Source organism: Pelodiscus sinensis, chromosome 5, assembly GCF_052426305.1.
Source record: "Pelodiscus sinensis isolate ZL-2025 chromosome 5, ASM5242630v1, whole genome shotgun sequence".
NCBI lineage: Eukaryota > Metazoa > Chordata > Testudines > Trionychidae > Pelodiscus > Pelodiscus sinensis.
Genome location: NC_143056.1, coordinates 117,373,181 through 117,387,293, shown reverse-complemented (window position 1 = coordinate 117,387,293; position 14,113 = coordinate 117,373,181). Strand labels below are relative to the sequence as shown.

The window sequence follows — 14,113 nt, the reverse complement described above, 5'->3', positions numbered from 1 at the left end:
GTACCTCTCCGTCCCCCTTGCATCTCCTAAATTCTCTCCCAATCATTAGGAATTCTCTGAGTTTGTTCCAGAAGTTGCTAGGAATCTCTTAGATTTTCATGACAAAGTTTATAACTGCTTGGGATTCCCTGAAGTTTCAAAGCAATTGCAGAACTTTTAGGAGGTTTTCAACTCCTATATAGTAAGCATTGTTACGAATGTAATAATGCCTCCAGTGCATCTATCTGCCTGAAATGTTCCAGCATAGGGGTGGACAATAATTTTTTGCTTGGGACCACTTCGACAATTTTTGAAGTGGCCCCGGGCCACACAGGAAGGGGTGGAGCAACAAGCGGAAGGGGCGGAGCCAAGGCATTTCTGGGTTCCCTACCCTCAGACAATGACTGGTCTGGGGGATGAGGGAGTGCCTTTGCCCCCACCCCACATTCCCCCAAGGTGCCCATGCCCCTGGCTTGGGAGGAGACTTCCCTCGCTTCCCTGCCTGTAGGCCAATTAGAGCCTGGGGGCAGAGGAGTGTGGGAAGCCTTCTCTGCTCCCTCCCCCCGCCCAGTAGCGTGGGTGCTTCAAAGCACTGTGTGCCCCTAACAGGGCAGGAGGAGGTTTCATGTACTCCCTCGCCCCTAGGCCTTAATTGGCCTGGGGACGAGGGAGTAACAGAGCCTCCGTGGGCCAGATCCACCTGCTTGACGGGCCAGATCCAGCCCGCGGAGGTTCTTTTGCCCACCCCTGCTCCAGCAGATGTCCAGTGTTTCTTAGCCCTTCCACAATACTTCGTTACTTCATCCTGAATTTGTGCTGGGCAGCATCCACTAATGTTCTGGAAATATGTTTCCTGCAGGCTGACCAGAAGAGAGGAAAGAAGCAGACTGCTAGGGAAATGAAGAAGAAGATCCTGGCAGAGAGGCGCAAACCACTGAATATTGACCACCTGAATGAAGACAAGCTGAGGTAACATGCCATCTTCATTTGCTGCAAGTAGATTAGATAATTTCTCAGGAGCCTATGAAGAGGTCAAAGCTGACAGATCTGAATGAGGGCACAGAGAAATTTCTTCTAGTTGTCAGGGGTCTCCTCCACTGAAGGAGCTTTCTCATAAGGCTACTGTGGAGACCTGAGGAAGTCAATGTTAAATCCTGCCTTTGGCTGAGCTGGGACCCAAAGGGGGAAAGGGGACAGTCAATGTCATAGAACAGGGTGTCCCTGCTATAAGTCACCCCAGTGTACAGCTGTTCCGCACTACAGTTGTTGACGCTCGTAGGAACTGATGCCTTATAAGTCCTCCCATTGCCCGCTCTTAAGTTGCACCCTGCCTCCCCCCGACAATTTTTGCAAATGGAAGTTGGCCACAGGAAAAGAAAATCCCCGCTTTAAGTTGTTTCACTGTAAGTCCAAGTTTTTTGGAACATTTCTTGGAAAGCGAGGACGGCCTGTTCTGCAATTCAAGGACGTGCATCAGTGAGGGTAGGGAAGAAGAGCAGGCTTCTGCCAGCGTCAGTAATAGTAGAGATGAGTCTGAACTGCTGAGATCAAGATGTGAACCTTCTCAGAGTTTGTGGGTTCTAGAGATCTAGTGTTTTGGTCCAGGCCAATCTCTAAGTAATGTTGCCCTGGGTCACTTTTGCTCACTCATCTTAGCTCTGAGACTGGTGAAAGCTACCATGCCAACTGCTCAGCTTGTGAATTCAGCCTTTGGAACCCCAAACACCACTTACCCTAAGAGACTAAGAGCCAAGTACATAAATAAACAAATTTGTGAAAGGACGCCAATGCCTGATAGAGGAAACAGTGCAAGGCTGAAATGTTAACAGGGATAAAGCTGAAGAAAAACCAAAGTCTGACCATAAACATAGTGAGTAACATAAAGATGGAGAGGAATTTTGAAGGGGAAGTTGTACATGTTGCGCACACACACACACACACACACACACACACACACACACACACACACACACACAATTCTGCTAGTGTCCTGAGGGCCACAGCAACCATGTGACATTTCCTATGTGTGAAATATTTCTCCTGTCTTCCTCCTTCCTAAATGCACAGAGAGAAGGCCAAGGAATTGTGGGACTGGTTATACCAACTGGAAACTGAGAAATTTGAATTTGGAGAGAAGATGAAGAGACAAAAATATGAGGTGGGTTGAGAAGCAAGTTGGTCAGAGCATCGGTCCCCTCTGGGTCCAATCTGCAGGAAGCTGTGAAACACCAATAGGCAATGCGATGTGGAGATGTCATTCAGCTAATCCCACAAACAACTTTTGGAATATTAATTGCCACAGGTGTCGACAGCACACTGGAATCTTAGTTTCCATTACTGTGCCTATCTCATGCACAGGGCTAATATTAGCTGGCTGCAATTGAGTCTTAATGTTGGAACTGATTAGATCAGAATCTATGGAAATGAGGCATGCTCCTCTCATCCCTCATTCCCTGCTCCCTGCAATGGGAAAAGAAATAGCCCCATTGTTTATTTAGCCTGGAAGGGAATATAAAAAAGGGGTTGGTCAGACAGTTTCAGTCACCTGTCACCATCACTAAGTGACTTTCTTAATCACATGTTCAATTTCCTATTTAAATTTTGGAATTTTTTTATTTCCATCAGAGTTAAAACAAAAAAGTGTGGGACGGAAATCACTCCCCGTGGACTGAACTCTTAGGAGGCCCCGATGAAATCTGTGCCTCTATAAGATGTGCATCTTACTCAAGTGTCACATGGTATCAGAGTGCTGACATGTCCCTTTCAAGTCTGATCATGGAATATGCCCATACTAAACTGCACTAAACTTCAGTGACCAAGATCCTGCTGGGATCAATATTTCTGGCTGTTTCTCTCTTTCTTTTCACTTCCTCCTTTCAATTTTTTGGAAAACATCTGGACTGAGAACAACCCGCACCAACATAATTATCTTAATTTCTCTTAGATTGTATCACTACGTAGCAGGGTGCAGGCGCTATCCAAGTTGTAAGTACAAAGAGTTCGCCCATGTGACAGCAGCAGTGAAGTCTGCTAAAATGCATGAGCCTCTTGCATGGCAAGATTCCGCGCGCTTGCGCACACCGATGGACAGCACATTGGCACTCAGTTCCGTCTGGCAGAGTGAAGAGGAGACTGAGCCTTGCTGGACTCCCTTCACTTCATTTTTCTCTCCCCTTCCATTCTTGCAAAGCAGGGTATAGTCTGAACAGTGGCACAAAGTCAGTGGGGTTTAACAGCTGCTGTTGGATGATTCATGTATGCTCAGAAGGAATGAATCTTCTGGACCAAGCATGACATCCCGCTAGTTTAAAAGGAATGCAGCACCATCACAGCCAGAGTGGGAATTGTTATATTCATGGCATACATACTGATAAATTAGATAAAAACATAAAAAATACTGTTGCTGGAAGGTTTGGAACATAACACTATTTCTTTATTTCTTAGAATTTAGAATAACACAAAAGATACCCAAAAAGGGGGAGAGAGAGAGAGAGAGAGAGAGAGAGAGAGCAGGTTGCTCCTTGAACCAGAAAAGCACAGATTAACCTACCTGTTTTAAGGTGGCTCTGGATAGAACTAACTGACTGTTGAAAGATCCAGATTGCACACTTCCTTGAGGAGTCCTGTAGCTTGTAGAAAGTACAAAAGGAAGAAGAGAAGAGGGCAAAGAGTGCAATTAAAAAAAAAGTGAGAGAGGAGAATAGGAGACAGAAAGAAGAAACGTCAGAATGAGTAGGAAGACAAAAGAGTGAGAGAGAAAGAAGAGAGCAAGATGGAAAGTGAAAGTATAAGAAGGAAAAAAGAGAAAGGAAAAAGGGAAGAAATAAAGTAACAAAGAAAGGAAGGGAGAGAAAAAGGAAGAAAATTGGATATACAAGATGATACTGAGGGGGCCTGGTTTTCAGCACTCGTCTCTATGTACAGCTGCACTGTGTTTCAAAACAGTGAGTCAGAGCCCAGATCTACAGACTCAGGATCTCGGGGCTTGTGTTATGATGCTAAACATATCTGTGTAGATGCCTGGGGACAGGCTGGAGATCAGGCTCTGAGCCTAGAATGGAGGCTGGGCTTCAGACTCCAAACCCCTGCCTGAGCTGCTATGTCTATACTGCTATTTCTAGTACCATAGCACAAGTCCCATGAGACCTAATCTATACACTTGGCCTCTGAGACTCATTATAGAAAATGTTAAAATGCAGTGTAGATGTACCCCTATTGCTTACTGGTACCAGGTTGGAGACTGAATGCTATGCCTGCTGTCACAGGTTTAGCCCAAAAGGTGAGTTTCAAGCCGTTGAATCAGTTTGAAGGGCAAAGCTGAATCTCTGCCAGGAATGAAAAAAATTCCCAATTGTGATAAATGACTCAAATCCATGGAGCAGATTTTTAATCTTCTGTAAGTAAGTACAGAATGCAGCAGATCTTTCCTTTTGATGTTGTCCTGTTGCCGCTAATGTCTCAGTCTCTTTCTTTCTTTCCTTTTTTTTCCTGTTTGCCATGGGAAAACTTGGTCTGGGAAATCCAAGATGGCAGACCATCCTGATGTGATCTTTTCTTGTTTTAAGCACTAGGAATTTCAAATGCCATGCAACCTTTGCTGGGTCACCAGTCCTTGGACTTTGAGGGCATGTCTATACTAGGAAATTATTTTGAAATAATAATAACTCCTGAAATAACTGTTTTGAAATAATTTTATTCCCCAAGGAAAGCAGGAGTTGTTATTTAAAAATAATCAGCTCCTTATTTTGAAATAATGGGCTTGGTAGTGTGGACATTCTGCTTGTTATTTCAAAATAAGGGGAATTATTTTGAAATAACTCCCTACTATAGACCAGGACTGAGTTTGCTCAGAATATGGGGTCCAGAGGTAATGAAGAATTCTGAATTTCACCAAGAGCAGAAAAGTGAGGTAGGGAGGCTCAGACGGTTAATGAAAAACCTTCAGGAAAAATGAAAAACAGAAGTGGGTTGTAGGCTCATTCTAGTTTTTAGTGGACATGAATTCACAGCACAAAGATTGCTGCAAGACTGGACTAGCCAGGCTGGTGCTGCAGGTCAACATTGAGGTGCTAAATCAGGAAAAACTACACAGCGGCCACACATTGGGTCTAGCTGATGCTCTGTGATAGCCCTTCATTTTCCTGGGCATGTAGTTCAAACCTACAATTGCACCATGATTGAGAGAGGATGCACTGATCTTCAGCACAAACTCCGCACTGGAGTTGATGGGACATGAGTGTCCTTACACCACAAATTGCCAGAGTCTGGAAGATGACTTAGGAAGGTCCTCAAATCCCCTTCTCCAGCCTTTCTTCTGTGGTTGCTGTGTGTCTCTTCTAATAGTTCCTCTCTATGCCCTTTGAGAACCCTTCTGTCTATTAGGTAAATGTCTGGAAAGGATCCTCACCTTTGCATTGTGCATTTTCTGCCTCCTGTCCCCAAATCATTACCAGTGCTGCTCCACTAATTAGCCCACAGAAAATACTAGGAGAGCACATGACCCATTGTCCTAATATCTTGAGATCTGATCCAAAGCTCATTGAAGACAACAGGAATATTTTAATGAATGCTTACAATCTAACTATCAATACATCATGATGTGAGATAGCCCATTAGTACCTCTCAGTTGGAATATCTCTTGTTCCCAAAGTGCAGTGGCCTTCATATATGATTTTGATGGGTGGAGGTAAATTCAGGCTGCATCCTTCTGATACACTTCTCCTCCCATGAAAGCCTTGTAGTTATTTGTTGCTGAGCATACTCACTAGTTTGCCTCCAGTTTGGAGCTTTTCTGTTTCCAATTTCTTATCTGTCTAGGTCAAGCCCATCTTCCACTTCAACATTGTTACCTACCTAGTAAATTTACAGCTGGGGTGGCAGGTAGTGGTGAAGGAAGCGTGGGAGGGTGGGAACAGCACACACTCAAGCTGATCACACCTCTCAAGGTCTCCTGGGCTTTCAAAATGGCCAATTTATGACTTTCTAGGTCATTCACCTGAAGTTTAGCTGTTCCTGAGCTCATCATAAATGTGTTCTATTGTACATGAACCATTGGACTATTTTAACAAGGGCAATAGCACTGTTCTTTCAGCAGGAACCCTGATCTGTGCCTCTTTGTAAAATGTGAAAGTGGCTTATAAATGTACTGCCAATTAGCAATAGCCCACTCATTTGGAAAAAAAGAGTTTCTCACCATTACAAGGTCCTGTTTCCAGGCCTCCAGCCAGGTAAACCACTTCCCTCCCCAGGGGGAAACCAGGTTACTTAGCAGAGCTTTTTAAAAACCCTAGTCGTGTATGTTGTTTGCAGATCACCACACTCAGGACCCGGATTGATCAGACCCAGAAGCAGTAAGTACCAATATCCCAGTCTATCGTCTGGGATATCTGCTCAGCGTTCCAGACGACACTTCAGTTTTGATGCTGACATTTTCTTCTCAGAAGGGAATGAGGCAAGAGATGGAAGGGCAACCTCCAATCTGCCCCCACCCTTAGAAAATGATGGCCAAACTGAAGTGAATCCATATCCTAATGTAAAAGAACCATCACCTCTCATGCACACACCTTCCCACAATCTGTGCAAAGACATCAGCCACTCAAGCTATGACTGTTCATATTGGCTGGAGTGTTTTGAATTCAGGAGTGGAAATGGCCCTTGCTTATAAAGGATAGTGAAGTGAATGCAGAGATTGTAAGGTATGATGCATAAGCAAAATGACATTCAGGGTTACCCCATCACATGGATGTCATGTGATCACGGGTATGGGTTCTTTTCATTGGTATATGACCTCCCACTTTCCTTCCCCATCACACCTCTTTAATTTAATTTCTTTCCTGCTTGAGAGTCATGTGTCTTTGTTGTTGCATGTTTTCACCAGGAGACCTCAATACATCAGAGACAAGGTGTTGGGGGAAGGGTGCGTACAGAAGTAAAAGGCAAGGAGGAGGAGTTGTGGGAAGAGGAGGGAAACTCTCTAAATGTTGACATCTCTTTGCAGTTTCTCTCTGCCATGAACAGTTCATGCAAAAGACTCAAATATGCAAGTACAGGCAGTCCCCGACTTACGCGGATCCGACTTATGTCGGATCCGCACTTACGAACGGGGCTTTCTCGCCCCGGAGGTCGAGGTAGCGGATTGCTACCTGCGAGCTCCGGGGCGAGAAAGCCCCGTTCGTAAGCTGCTCTGGTGCCCCTGGTATGCTGGAGACCGCTTCAGTCGCGGTGCCTGTGGTCTGCTGGGGACCATCCCCAGCAGACCACAGGCACTCGGACTGAAGCGGCAGCAGCGGCGATTCCCCGCGCTTCTGAGGCTTTGCTCTGGCAAAGCCTCAGAAGCGCGGGAACCCGTCCGCTGCTGCCGCTTCAGTCCGGGTGCCTGTGGTCTGCTGGGGACCTTCCCGCTGCGGCTCTGCTCCCCGTGTCCCTGGTCTGCTGGGGGGGGGGGGGGCGCGGCTAGTCTGCCCCCTCCCCCCAGCAGACCAGGCTTTTGTTTTGGACCCTGGAGCAGAGCAGCTGGGGCGCTGCCAATTGGTCCTGCAGCGCCGCTCTGGGCACTACTGGACCAACCCGGCAGCACCCCAGCTGCTCTGCCCCAGGTCCTGATTCAGCCGCTGCTGGTCAGTTTCAGCAGTGGCTGAATCAGGATGCCTGGGGCAGAGCAGCTGGGGTGCTGCTGGGTTGGTCCAGTAGCGCCGAGGAGCAGTGCTACTGGAGCAACCCAGCAGCACCCCAGCTGCTCTGCCCCAGGCGTCCCCAAGTCAGCCGCTGCTGAAACTGACCAGCGCTGACTACAGGAAGCCCGAGGCAGAGTTGCTCTGCCCCAGGCTTCCTGGAATCAGCGGCTGATCAGTTTCAGCAGCAGCTGACTTGGGGAAGCTTGGAGTTCTTAAGTTGAATCTGTATGTAAGTCAGAACTGGCGGTCAGTTTCAGCAGCGGCTGAATCCGGACGCCAGTTCCGACTTACATACAGATTCAACTTAAGAACAAACCTACAGTCCCTATCTTGTACGTAACCCGGGGACTGCCTGTATCACCAGAAGCAAAAAGTCTTCCCCTCTTCCCCCATTGACACTGGAATGTCAAATAAATTTAATATTTTGGATGCAGTTCTCTGTTGAGAACTTCCAAGCACAGGCTTGATGTTTTTACTTCGTAGGGAGTAGGGGATTCATAGAACCTTGCAAGATTGTGTCACTAGCTCATATGGGTGGTTTTCTTCCTCCTGTGTCTTCTGCTCTTATTAGCAAAACTCCAACAACATGAAATGTCACCATGTTAAAGGCCCTCCCAATTATCAGAAGATGTGATATTTTTCTTGGAAGCATCTCTTTCCAGAGATGGTTTCCCTGCGTGGAATGGCACTTTATTTGGAAAGGTGTGATTGTGGATCCCTCCAGCTACTATGGGGCATTTTTCCGTCAGAAACAGAGCATGACATTCCAAAGTAGAAGTCTTTCATCCTGGTGTATTAGCCTTGTATGACAAAGGTTCTGCATTAATTTGGGGATCTGGAGCTTAGGTGTGCAGTTCCTATGGTGATTTTTGATCCAGTCCAAAAGCCAGCAGAATGGAGAATGAGATGAGTTTAAAGAACACTGAGCTTAATAAAATGTCAGATACGATATTTTCTGAGTAAACAGACAATAACCCCTTGTCTCTCTTGTAAAAAGGCTGATTTTCAGAATAGACCATCTTCTATTTTAAATTGGTTGAGAGGTAAAGTATTCACTATATGTGTGTATGAGTCACTGTGGAAGACTTTCCCATACATAAGCCTACTACTCCTGAACAAACCAACTGTGAGCTGGTGCCTATATAGCCATGCTAAATATACCCTTCCATTGTTGCCTTTTAATTCCTTCCCTGCTGCCTTGAGGAACACGTGTTCCAAATGTAGCTTCCTGGAAAACATCCATTCCAATCAACACCACATTGGGTATCCATGACCACTGGTCACATGGATATATTTGCTTGGCACCGTTGTTATGCCATTTAGCACCAAAAAGATTAAACAGCCTGCAAGAGGTTTGATTCAAGAAGTAGCCTTATTGGTGTATGTTTGGGATGGAAGGATACTGGGTATGCAATGCACAAGGAATCAGTGCATTGTACATGGAACCCATTGTTGCCACAGTGCAGAGCCTAACCAGACTAACTTTCTCACTTTGAAGCAGGCATGCATCTGTTTCACAGCAGGAAGGTAAGTGGATTGCATGTTGGAATGCTACTATGCATTGAAAAGATATTACAGGTTGAACCTCTCTAATCAGGCACTCTCTGGTCTGGCAACATCCATAGTCTTGCATGATTTTAGTTAGCTGGATGTCCACTTATCATGGGTGTAGCCAAGTTTCCCGCAGTCCCATAAAGTTTGTTTACAGCCACCAGTCTTGGCTCTCAAGTGTTCAGTGCTGTTATTTAGCTCTAATTTACCCCTAAATGTCTTCTAAGAGCCTAGTAAACAGTGGAAGTGTGGGTAATGTTGCTAAACAATATTGACTTCCCATGATTCGGCAAAATTCTCTGGTTCAGGACCAGTCAGGTCCCGAGAGTGCTGGACTACAGAGCTTTAATCTGTACTTGGTAATCATTTCCTGAGGATGCTTTACAAGCTTTAGCTTGACGATCATATGGAGACTGCATCCACACATCCCTCCTACCCCCGCCCCTCCCAGTAAGACTGGGTTACTGGTACCAATGAGTGTCAGAAGAGGACATATAATTCTGGGGAACTGTAACCCTCACAGATCATTCTTTTTAAATATTTAAAATATTTTATAATTCTTTATATTCCCTATGCATTGTCTGGGGAACTTTACCATGGCAAAGCAATTCTTGTAATCAGCCTTAGTTGTATTTAAATATTGAATTCTGATAATTTTGCATGGGAAAAATTTCTAAAATTCTGTCAGGTGATGTGGGCCTCCAGGCACTGTACTGGCACAGTCCTGTTTGAGGAAGTCCTCTCCATTTCCAGAATTGTACTTAAACCCATCATCCAACTTGGGAAATGTTCAGATCTGGAACTGGATCTGCATTCTGCAGTTTGGGGCCCATGTCCAGTAGTTTCAAGGATCCACTGCTCTCTGGGCACACAATTCAGTAATGGGCAAACACTTTCACCCGTCCATGCCTATACTTCTTGGTTATCCTCTGAAGACCAAAAGACAAATCTGCTCCCACTATAATAATCTTTTCCTCCGAACATGTTACATCTGCTCTAGAGCAGGTGCATCCAATTCACAGGCTATCTGATCAGCCTGCTCTGCTGACTCGAGTTTTAGCGCCTCTCAGCAAAATAGCAGATGTCCGAAAAGACAAAAGGCCAGAGGACTTTTCTGCAGCAGTCACACTGACGTGTTTTCCTTCTTTCTGTACTATAGCAGCAAGAAAGCAGGTGCCACAGCCAAGGGCAAAGTTGGAGGGCGTTGGAAGTAAAGAAACAGAAGGTGACTGCAGGCAGGATCATCACCGTGGGCATGGCTAAACATCGCTGGCCTCCCCCTAACCACTTCATAAATCAACTTCACTCCCATGCTTGAGCAAAACTACACCACCAGCCTGGATTGCCTACTCCTTTTTGAGAACTCCAGCAGCGTCCTGAACCAAAAAGAAGGTGGTTCCCATGGAACAGCGATGACTCCCTGCTGGCATCTTTCCTGCTTCATGTGTCCTTTGTTTTCTTGACATCAGCCCTTGGCTCCTTCATAGATTGCTATATGAATCTCTGGATTTTGTAAATAAAGTGTGACCGATACTTACTTCAATTATATATCTCATGACTGCTGTTGGTTCTTCTATTTAATTCCGATAGATTAAAATTGTATCCAACTTTGAAAAACCTCAAGGGGCTGTCCAACGTTTATTGGATCAGATCCTCAGTTGATGCCTGTAGACATTGCTCCCTGGCTGAAGATCTGGCTTATTATTATTGGTCTCTGGGCCCCATTTTGCTAAGCATTATATAATATATCAATAACAAAAAAAGAGTATTTTCTCTAGAGAGCTTATAACATACATGTCAGACATGATGCCACAGGTGGACAAAGCTGACAAAAGTGGGGGAAATTATAAAACTAGGGTTGTGAAAAAACCTACAAAAACAATAGTAATCAGTACAGTATTTCTAAAAAGTGTATTGAAACTAATACTGAATGCAATTAAGACATTATATAAAAGAGTCTATCAGGGCAATGAAAACTTAAATTTAAATGTAAAATCTAATATTAAAATATGACATTTCTGAGTGAGTCAACAAAGATGCTCTCTGAGGCCTGGGAACACAAAAACACTGAATAAGGATCCAAGAAGTCAGAGTTCTACCAGTGTTTGATTCATCTTGATGGGGAAGAGGGCAACCAGAATAGCAGCAGGCCAAATTTCATCCTTGTAGTTTTCTATCAATCATTAACTTTTCAGAGTTTCTGGTTCCCCAAACTGGATGAAATTTTAGGTTCCCAAAATGGGATCAGAAATGGTAACTTTTTTCACATGTTTTTACTAATAAATGGGGGAGGCTGGTGAATTAGGGTACGTCTAGACTACATGCCTCTGGCGACAGAGGCATGTAGATTAGGCTACCCGACAGAGTAAAATGAAGCGGCGATTTAAATAATTGCCGCTTCATTTAAATTTACATGGCTGCCGCGTTGAGCCGACAAACAGCTGATCAGCTGTTTGTCGGCTCAGCGCGATAGTCTGGACGCTCCCCTGCCGACATCAAAGGGAGTTGTCGACAACCCAGGTATGCCTCATCCCAGGAGGCATACCTGGGTTGTCGACAACTCCCTTTGATGTCGGCAGGGGAGCGTCCAGACTATCGCGCTGAGCCGACAAACAGCTGATCAGCTGTTTGTCGGCTCAACGCGGCAGCCATGTAAATTTAAATGAAGCGGCGATTATTTAAATCGCCGCTTCATTTTACTCTGTCGGGTAGCCTAATCTACATGCCTCTGTCGCCAGAGGCATGTAGTCTAGACGTACCCTTAGACTTTTCTAACAAAGAAATAATTCTAATAGATTCTCATCTCCTTTTTTCTGCAATAATAGACAGAAACTCCACTGACAATTGAAAGAACATAGATAATCATCAAAGGGCAGACATGAAAAAGTCCTACTAAGTTATCCAACCCATCTCCAAGACCAGTGCAGGACTGTTCCCTACAATACACTTTTCTAGTGTTTTATCCAGTTTTATTTTAAATGTTCCAAATGATGGGTTTCCACCACTTCCATTGGGAAACTATTTCAAAAGCTAATAGATCTCACCAGAGGTGAAAGTAAACCAGTATGCTCCACTGCAGTGCTCTGGCAAGAAGCCAGCTTGGATGCAGTGGGAGTGGCGGTGCACTTTCCCCTTGCTCTCTAGGTCTCTAATCTCTCTAGATCTCCTGGTGGTATTTCTCTGTCCTCACTGGGGTTTGCAACTTCTTCAAATTTAGCATCATTGTAAATTCCATTAATATGCTGTTTACTACCTCTTTGAATAAGAAGTGATAAAGAATTAACTATAGGCATGTCTGTGCCACTTAGTATAGCTGTATGTAGCTGTAGTATAGATGCTTCATACATCAGTTTTCCCCCATTGATGTAATTAATCTCTCTCTCCAAGAGGCAATAGTTTGTGTTGACATAGGTCAATTCATCCTCTGGTATAGATGCTGCTAACTACAACATTCAGGGCAAGAAGCCACTACATCAGGGACTCATACACCTCTAATGTGATATCTGCCATCAAGTTCCAGCAGTGCCCTTTTGCCATGTATATTGGCCAAAAGAGACAGTCTTTGCAAGGTGACAAAGGATAAATGGACCAATCAGTCATCAGGAATGTTAACACACATAAACTTGTAGGGGAACATTTTAACCTCCTGGGCATTCAATAATGGATTTAAAAGTAGCCATTCGACTAAAAAGGAATTTTACCACCCAATTACAGAAAGCGACTGCTGAACTAGAATTCATTTACAAATTCAACACTATCAACTGGTTTGAATAAAGATATTAATTGTTTAATGCACCACAAAGACAATTTCTCCACCTTTGATAGTCACATTTACACATCGAAGGCTATGAATGGGACACATCCAGCCTGACCCAATCAGCATAATTAACACTGGTTCTGCAATTGACAGGTAACTGCTTTTGTGGTTATATATACTCTGGATTCTGTAATTTCTACTCCAATTTATCAGATGTTGTGTGTTTTACCCACGAAAGCTCATGCTAAGATATATTTGTTAGTCTCTAAGGTGCCACAGGACTGTTTGTCATTTCTAAATTTACAGACTAACAGGACTACCCCCTTTGAGATTTTTACCATGATTAGATAGAACCTTCATCTACTCAGTACGTTAATCACTTACCTTTTGTTTAAAGTTCTGATCCAGTTTTTAGCTCACATAATACCGCTCCTATCCAAGACAACTATAATTATTTTTAATCTAGATTGAAACATTAATACAATCTGAATAAATATCACAGCTATTGCATTTACCTTCCAGGATGCTGGAGGCCTGGAACTCTGCTACCTTGGAAAACATAGGTGGATACAGCAGGTTGCAACAGAACAATTATATTTAATAGGACAAGATGTGACTGATGATTCTTTGTGCAAGAAATAAAACAAGGCCATTTTGCCACATTGCCTCAGACTATCATGGCTGCATACAAATGCCTGTATAGCTGGGCCATAGGGAAGGTTTTGACTTTTCATTGATAGTGACTGACTCTTCCCTTAAGATGCCCAGGGATCTCAAATGCTTTTTGTCTTGGTTCCCCAATATACACCTGCATTGCCAAGCCTCCCAGATGTACGGTGACATTTGTGACAGTCAGTGTTTCTCCTCAGGCCCCAGTTCCTGGATCAGGGGTCCTAGCCCCTACTTCAGTTAAAAGCAGGCGCCTGGCCCTGGTGGCTGCGGGGCAGAGACCCAGGCTCCTGCAGGCGGGAGTAAGCCCCAGCAACCAGGTGGCGAGGGGATTTGAGGGCACGATGGGGGCTGACTGCTCTTTTTGGAAGGCGGGAGAATGCCAGTCAGGGGCAGGGATTTGAAGAGCCCCAGGCGGCTGGGGCCAGCTACCCATGGGCATGCCCCCGCCTGCGGCTGGCTTGGGCCATGCGCCCCTTTCCCC

General features: G+C 44.8%; 1 protein-coding gene across 25 annotated transcripts in view; it reads left to right on the top strand.

Moving 5' to 3' along the window:
- Positions 1-10,751, top strand: part of TNNT3 (troponin T3, fast skeletal type) — a 50,699-nt gene extending 39,948 nt beyond the window's left edge. For 24 of the 25 annotated variants that reach the window (XM_089778669.1, XM_075928187.2, XM_089778673.1 and 21 more), the window contains 4 exons: positions 839-948; positions 2,047-2,137; positions 2,924-2,964; positions 10,363-10,751. In XM_089778669.1, the coding sequence (XP_089634795.1) occupies positions 839-948; positions 2,047-2,137; positions 2,924-2,964; positions 10,363-10,417 (297 nt within the window). In that variant the 3' untranslated portion in view covers positions 10,418-10,751. Of the gene's footprint in view, positions 1-838; positions 949-2,046; positions 2,138-2,923; positions 2,965-6,288; positions 6,330-10,362 lie in introns of all 25 variants that reach the window. The other variant, XM_006134916.5, reaches the window with a different exon arrangement.
- The last annotated feature ends 3,362 nt before the right edge of the window (positions 10,752-14,113 follow it).